The sequence below is a fragment of the Sceloporus occidentalis genome, unplaced genomic scaffold (genome assembly GCF_023333645.1).
Source record: "Sceloporus occidentalis isolate IW3139 unplaced genomic scaffold, rSceOcc1.0.p SCAF_1, whole genome shotgun sequence".
Lineage (NCBI taxonomy): Eukaryota > Metazoa > Chordata > Lepidosauria > Squamata > Phrynosomatidae > Sceloporus > Sceloporus occidentalis.
This window is the reverse complement of record NW_028316981.1, coordinates 241,792,072-241,800,754: the sequence shown is the minus strand read 5'-3', so window position 1 is coordinate 241,800,754 and position 8,683 is coordinate 241,792,072. Positions and strand designations below refer to the sequence as shown.

Genomic DNA, 8,683 nt, shown 5'->3' with positions numbered 1-8,683 from the left:
TCCTACAGAATCCTATAATTTGTAGTTTTGTGAAGCCTTTAAACTTCTCTGCCAAAGAGTACTTGTGCCTCACAAAACCACAAATCCTAGGATTCTGTAGGATGGAGCCATGACCATTAAATATGGTGTCAAACTGCATTACTTCTACAGTGTAGATGTACCCTCAGTCTGCCAGAGCAAGTTTTGAAGGTGCAGGGGAAGATACACTACCTTTCTCCCTGTTTTGCTTTTAAAAGCAGTTCCATCCGTGGAACAACCCCATTGTTTCCATATTACAAAGCTGCATATGGTTGGGTAAGGAAGAATAATGCTTACTAGTGACTTGTATGCCAGGGTGATTATATGAGTTTCACAGTCTACTAACTACTAACACAGGTAAGGAGATTCTCCATGCAATTGGGATTGCATACACAGGAAAGGTGCACAAAAGCTACAGCCTCTAAGGGGAGCAAGCACCACAGGCAGGCATTTTTAAAAAACTTTTTTTACTTTTTGTGTTATTTTGTATTTTATTTTTTGGTGGATTCCAGATCAAAGGCTGTGCTCCCCCTCTTTTTTTTGCTGGGACAGTCTCTGCATATTCCTCATTTCCATTGCAGAGGTACAGGGAATACAATCAAAAAGCAGCAAAAGCTTGGAAGTATTTCTGTTGCAGCTTGGAAAACTAGTTTCAATATTCTTGGTTGTGATAACAATGGGTTTTGAAAAATATTCGAGTCTTGGGCAAAATGATTGACAGATATTGTGTTATACTAACTGAGAATTCTGACAAGTGTGATATGTTGAGAAATCAAATTGATGACCTAGAAAATAAGCTGCATTCTGGAAATGCCACAATTTAGGTATTCCTGAGGGCATATGAAACAAAGCTAACAGATAGGAAAAGCAGAAGAGTAGAAAATATTCTCTCCAAATACATGTGTCAGGAAATGATGTTTGGGGAGGTTTGTACCAAAAGAGAGGGAAGACCAACCCTAATGTTTGGCATGGTGAAGCAACCACATCAGACAGCAGTCCATAAGGACAACATTGGTGGCAGTCTCCCAGCTTTCTCCTGACGTCTCCAAAGGGCAGAGGTACATATGCCACACAACATCTTGTGACTCTCTGCACCAGTTTTGACAAGTATTTTTTGAAAGTAATTAGTTACTGTTAGTCACAATTTTAAAAAGCAACTTCAAAAAATTAACAAAAAATACATTTTGTTACTTTTTAAAAATCTGAATGCTGCAAGTCAGTGCTTCTCTCATCTATATCATTGTTATCTCAGCACTAACAACAGGCTCATAGGAAGCAGCATGAAGGCATTGCCTCTATCTGTACTGCAGAATTAATGCAGTTTAATGTTTTAACTGTCATGGCTTAATGCTATGGGATTCTGAGATTTGTTGTTTGGGGAGATATTTAGTCTTCTCTGTCAGAAAGCTCTGGTGCAACAACAAAATACAAATCCCAGGATTCCATAGGATGGGGCCATGCCAGAACAGTGTCAAACTGCATTAATTCTGCAGTGTGGCAGCATCCACTGCTTGTGCCATGTGACATTCCTTTTCCACTATTTAGTGAGGCCCCAACCCCAGTAACTAGCAATAGCATTTACATTTCTATATCATTTAATAGTGAGCTTAGCATTCTCTAAGCAGTTTACAATGTGTTAGCCAATTGCCCCCAACAAGCTCAAGACTCATTTTACCGACTTACGAAAGGATTGAAGGATGATTCAAGCTTGGAGCCCTGGGATTGGACTTGCACCCTTGTGGCTGCAGTACCGGCATATAATCATTGTGCCACCAGGGCTCCTTTTAATAACTAAAATTATAATAACTAATAACTTTTTAAAAAGCAACAGTTAAACACCAAAAAAGTAATAATTGCCCTCATTGTATTCCAATTGTAATGTGAAGTAGTTATATATTATTGTGGAAAGGAATCAGTGTGAATATGTAGTTATCTGAGTTTCTTCCAAGCTTTGCCTTTGCTAGTCTGATGCCCCAAGTGCAATAGAGGAGACTATTCAATTGCTAGTGCTCACATAAGATTCAGAAGCCAGGCCATTCAGTTTCTGAATGTGGATTAGAGATGAGCGTCATCTGCATGCTGTAAAACTGCCATGCTGCACCTTATAGTTTATGTTCTAAATGCCTCACCAATTGCAGCTGCCAATTCCAGGATTCAGTAAGATGGCACAATGGCACTTAAAGTGGAATCATAGTGCTATATTTGTGTACTGTGAAAGGGCCCCTTATCCTCCCCCCCCCCCCCCAATATGTTCTTATTCTGACCTGTTTATTTGATATCATCTGCTTTGCTTCCAAAGTCTTCATAATTGTGGGCATATCAGCATTTTACAATCAAGTACTTTGATACCATATTAGCAGCCTTGGTCCCGCATCAAATTCACAGTACTACAGATCCCAGAATTCCATAGGAATTCTGGCAATTAAATTGTGTAAAACTGGCAAATAAAGGCAATTATATTAATCAAGGCAATTCAATTGTTCTAAAACTGTGGAATGTGGTTGCATTGTCTGTTCATGTGTATGGTTGTTACAGGGATGTGGAAAACCATCTGTCTTGTTTTTGTTATATTCTTCTGAATCTCTCACATTACAGACACTTGCCTCCTGATGCAGCATCCTGGCCATATCTGAAGAAGCAATCCTAATTTCTTTCTGAAACGGTGCTTTGGGAGAACTAAGAATTTTTATTCATTTTTCTGAAGAACATCCATTTTTAGGAAGAAAATGGCATCTTTCTAAAATCAATAGAGAAACTCTCAAAGGTTTTAATGAGCAACCACTGAGATTCACAGAGTGCAAGATCTTTTCCTTTTATGTACATTGAGGAATAAAAGTGATACTTAAAAGGAGCAATTCTAGGCACAATTCTACTGAATTAAGTGAGCTCCACTTTAATTCAGTAGCACTTACTTTGGGAAAAACAACCAGGATTGTGTTATAAAACTATTAGTGTTTTTCCTCCATTTTTCAGTCTCCTAAAGCTGATATGCTTCCATTCATTTATGCTTTACATCATTTCCATGCTCACCCACTTTTTTTTCCTTTCCACATTTCATTGCTGTTTCATTGCTATTGAATAGTCTCTCAACTGTATAACCCAGTATTATCAGTAGACTTGACAAATATTGGGACTCCCAGATGTTGAAGTAGATCAGCTTCTGATCTGGTCGGATTTTTACCTCCTGGGTTAGTTATGTTTGAAAACGTAAGATCTTGGATTACAACTGTCATGCTGAATGGGGATTCTGGAAATTATAGTCAGTGGGATCTGGTGACTTTCACACCAAGGTGTGATGAATCCACTTTAGATTTTAGTCTAGAATGTAAAGGAACTATCCAAGATGATAAACTCTCTCTTCCAAATAGTTTGGAGCTCCTTTAAAGTTTAGAAGAAACCAGGACAAAGGTCTGGCCTATGGGTAAGTGCACTATGTGAACTGGTGCAAATCTACACATGTTTGTATTGATGGGTAATTGAAGCAGACTGACAGCCACCCATACAATAATGTACATTTCTGCTGATTCCAGCAGATACGCTGGTAAAAACCATGAAGTCTTTTTCTGCAGTGTTTAAGGAGTGTTGTTGTTGTTGTTGTTCCTCTCCCTCAGTAAACCCCCCCCCCCAATTCCTGCAGATCACATGTGGCCAGATCACATTCTATTTGACTGGAATGAGGAGTATTTTAAACATGTAGACTAGCACAGAGGCATCATGCCAATGACATGGAAGCCAGCAGCCAAGAAAAGGTGTTATATATTGTGGAGCCAAAACAGAGAAGACCAGAGGAAGGAAAATTATCAAATTTAGAATATCAGCAGAGGTGACCAAGCAGAATTAACCAAGCTTGAACTTTATCACTGCAAAATTTTCTTACATCAGTACATTCTGGGGCTTTACCTGATTATATGGTGCAAAGTACTATGGTAGCAGCAGGGGCTGCTATTTTTTAAACTCATGTCTGTCTGTCTGTTTTTGTTTGTTTGTTTGTTTGTTTGTTTGTTTGTTTGTTTGTTTGTTTTGGAAACATGATCACCAGGAAAGGCCCATTGCTAAGTCATCAGGGAAAGAGGCACTCAGGTAGAAGAAAATTCAAAACCTTTGCTCCAGTCAGTACAGCCATACAGAAGGTTTTCCGCACAATTTTACCTCAAAATGTATATAGAGTAAAATGTATAAGGTAGATGCTTCTGCCATCAATGGTAAATACCTTCTTCACAGACTCCATGAAAAACTGTTTTAAGGCTGTCCTGGACATTTCTGAGTATTACTTCTAGGTCTGTGGAGTAGTTTGTGGAAGTGCTAACCATTTAAATAAACCAATGTCTTACATCATTATAATACATATTATTACAGCAGATTTATGAGTCTGGACAGTTTTCTTACACACACACACACACACACACAAACACACACACACACCATTAGGACTTCATTCCCTGTGCTATTTTGTTACTCCTTTCCCCACTAATATCATTGGCTATAATCTACACATCAAGGGTAGGTTTAGATTGTTCAGTTATTCTGACTTAATGTGTGGAGCGATGGAGCTTTGCAATCACGGGGAGGTTATAGGTTATTCATGGCAAATTGGCAATGCAAAGAAAGTAATAGCAGTTAAACTCCAAGTAGAAGATTGGCAGTAGGAGAGAACATGTTTTCACATTACCTGCCAGATAAAAGCTGTCCAGTAATATTATATTTTGGATAGGGGAAAAAATGACAGTAGGTAAAGGGCATATGAAATGTCACTGAAATATGTCACAAGCTTAGATTACCCCAGTAATCTTAGGTATCAATATCATTAACATTCATTCTTCACTAGCATTTCTTGTGCATTTCCAAATCTTTCTTGTACCATCCACTAGTCTCATCCATAATTTGAAAATATATCTGGGGTAGCTGTGTTGCTTTGCCATAATTTGGAAGGAGAGAAAGAGTGAGGATAGTGTTAAAAATATAACTAGGAAGAAGGATTATGTTTAAATAAAAGGTAAAAACAGCTTTACATGGAATGTTTTAATCATAATTACCTGTGGAATTAAGAAAAGATTAGCTATACAAAAGGGAAAACTATCATCCCTATATTATATCATTGATAACAAATGTTGGGACTCTAATATTGACCTTTCTAGCAATGCATTTAAATTAACCTTTAAAAGATTTAAGACTCAAGAATAAATTTGAAATTGCCTCCCTTCAACACTGCTATGACTAAACATTCCTGAAAGAAGCTTTTTTCCCCCTGTTTGTATATTAAGATTTAGCTTTTGTTTTTAACTTTTCAGGTCTTTTATATAGGTTATAAATACCTCTTTGAAGCTGGAGCTTAGTTTTCCCAACCATCAGGTAAAATGGTAATTTTAAACCATTTTCTTAATTGTACTATTTCAAGATAGAGTCTCATGGTTCAGTGCTCCAACATACGCAGAAAAAATTCCCTGTGCATAGAAAGCTAATTTTCTCAAGACATGACATACATTTACATCATGCTGTGAAATTAGTCAGCTTTGTCCAGTATGCTTCACCTCAATTACAGGCATGCAATGTTGAAAGTAAATTCAGTTGGAATCAATGAAACTATGCTTAAGATAGAGTGTTAACTTGAGAAGAGTTATGTTGCAAATGATAGCTAGCAACAAACATCCCACAGTCTGTTCAAGTAATTAGGACACATAGGACTACCTGAAAATTAAAAGCAATGACAGAGAACTTTGGATAAAACTGACAACTCTATAGAAGTGGCTTGACACCATCTCTTTGAGGGCCAGATCAGGGCCATTTTAATCTACAACTGTTTGATTGTCCACCATTACCAAAACATCTGTGGCACAGAACTAACCTGGGAAATGGATCTGAATCTTACAATTCTCATTTCAAAATATACTACAATTTGGGCTTCCACCCCTTTTAAATCCAGATCAGCATTGATTAGGGAAAACACCTTGAAAATTATACACAAGTGGTACTTGATTCCAGTGAAGCTAGCCAGTGTGGTTAAAAATGTTTCCTCCAAATACTGGCATGGTTGTAATGATAGTGGCACATTTCTCCACATGTGGCTAGACTTCCCCAAAATAAACACATTTTGGCAGTTGGTAATTGAACAAATTGCAATGAATACCAAACAAAAAGTAAAATTATGTCCAGAAATGCTTTTGTTATCAATATATGTAGACACAAACTCACATTTGAAACATAAAAACCTCATAGATATCTCCATCACCGCAGCCCATGTAGAAATTGCCAGATGCTGGAAAACTGGGTAGATATCTTTAGATAAGTGGTGGAAAAAGTAACCTGTGGTTACTTGAAAAACTATCTGATGGAACTGCAAGTTAAACAGGACAATCAAAATCAGGACCTTTCATAGACAAATAAAACTCATTGACTTTATAAACAAAGACAGAAAAAAGAGACGACAACCTCCATCTCATCTGAACCTTTGGTCAGACATTCTGGACTTACACAAAGACAGCACTGGACTTTAAAATGAATATTTACATTGAACAGAACCCAAGGAGAATGGCCACACAATGCAAAATTGTGAGATGAATTGTTTTATTTTGCTTTATTGTTGTATATAGTTGTTTACTTATAATAAAAAAATTAAAGACAAGAGAGAGAGAGAGAGAGAGAGAGAGAGAGAGAAGGAATTTCACTTTAGAAAAGGCTTGCCACAACCCATGGAAAGAAGACAGTCTACCTATTTTTCCTTCTATATTTCTGTTGGGAAATGTAGTTCTTTCTTGAGGATCGTTAGAAACTCAGGAAGGTAAACAAGATTGTTTAATCTTACTAGCAGAGTTCACACAGTGGAATATGAGACAAGCAGGAAAACTCAACTAGCTCCACTTTTCTCTCCCAGCCCATGTGTCCCCAATAAAAACACAGTCACTTGGTTAAAAGTGAAAAAAGAAACAAGTTTACTTACAAAATCATGTGTATGAAGAGATACATAGGTCTAGCTTCATTTTGCAAGAAAAATGAGGTAGAAAAGTAGTCTACATGCATCTCAGGAAAGGATGCTGCCTCAGCGTCCTTCATCAGCTCTGGACACAGGCAAGCAGATTAGTAGGTAAGTAGATAGTAATGGCGACTCATCCTTGCTTTCTTCTTCTTGGGACAAAAAAGGTTAGGTGTGTCCTCATTGGTAAACAGGAAATGAGGAGGGGCAATGAGGAGGGGTTGTTAGTAGACAATAAAATACCATAGACATGCATTACTAGAAGGTCTCAGCATGCGAAGTTGCTATATCCCAACACCCCTTCTCAACTGAGCATGCACCCAACCAAACCCATCTTGACTCGTAGGTTTTCGAAACCATCTCTCGGTAATGGCTTGGTCAAAAAGTCAGCTGTCATCTCGGCAGTCGGACAGTAGGTCATCTTGATCATGCCCTTCTTCGTCAGATTGCGCACATGATGCATCTTCATATCAATGTGCTTGCTTCGTCCACTTATATTTTCTGTTTGGGAAAGTTTGATGCAACTCTGGTTATCTTAAAATATCTCAATTGGCTTTTTCTCATTAATTCCAAAGTCAATGAACAGTTGATCAAGCCACTGCAATTCTTGACAAGCTTCCGATGCGGCTATGTACTCTGCTTCTGTGGATGATAGGACCAATATATCTTGTTTGCGACTGGCCCAAGAAATAGGTCCATTGCCATAAAGAAACAAATATCCACTGGAGGAACAGTGATCTGTGGTGTCACTGCCCCAGTCTGCATCAGTGTAACACGCAAGACTTGGACTATTGCTGGCTGGCAACTTTAGTTGAAGATCCATGGTTCCTTTTAAGTATCTTGCTATTCTCTTTACAGCTGTCCAATCCTTTTGGGTAGGTGAACTGACCTTTCTGCACAGTATTCCTACAGCAGCAGCAATATCCGGTCTAGTATTTGTAGTTAGGTACAGAAGTTTTCCTATTGCAGTTCTGTATAGGCCATCGTCTGGTAAAGGTTCTCCTTGTTCATTGTTCTTAAGAAAGTCTGTTACCATTGGTGTTGCTACAGGATGTGCATGTTTGTAAAAAGGGGTTGAAATATACAGCATCACAAAATTTAAAAGAAAATTGGTTTAAAATGTTTTATCGTTGGTATCTAACACCAGAAAGATTAGCAAAAATCTATAAAAACAAAAACAACAAATGCTGGAAATGTGAGGAAATAACAGGATCATTTTTACACTGCTGGTGGAATTGCAAAAAAGTTTTTAAAAAATTGGAAGCAAATCAGAGAATTAATTAATGAAATATTACATATCAAGTTGGAATTGAAACCGGAAATTTTTCTATTGGGAATATTTGATAATGAGATAGAAATGAAATATGGAAAACAACTATTCTATATGGTAACAATAGCTAGGATGCTATTGGCACAAAAATGGAAAAGCAAAGATATACCAAAGAAAGAGGAATGGTTACTGAAATTACTAGAAATAATAGAAATGGATAAGTTAACTCAAATAATAAGAGATAAATCTATAAGGAATATTTCAGAAAAAATTAAACAGGAATGGGACTTGGTGTTTGAATATATGAGGAAACAATTTGAAAACTTTTGATATCTAACTTGAAAGTATATTATATCTGATTTAAGAGTATTATTAAGTGGTATTCGTAGTGGAGAAGATAATTATGTACAGTAACGAAAGCTGGATAA

General features: G+C 37.3%; 1 protein-coding gene across 1 annotated transcript; it reads right to left on the bottom strand.

The window, feature by feature from the left end:
- Positions 1-7,520: 7,520 nt before the first annotated feature.
- LOC149323687 (uncharacterized) lies at positions 7,521-8,021 on the bottom strand. The gene has a single exon (XM_089480431.1). The coding sequence runs from the start codon at positions 8,019-8,021 to the stop codon at positions 7,521-7,523; it is 501 nt and encodes a 166-aa protein (XP_089336557.1).
- Positions 8,022-8,683: the final 662 nt, after the last annotated feature.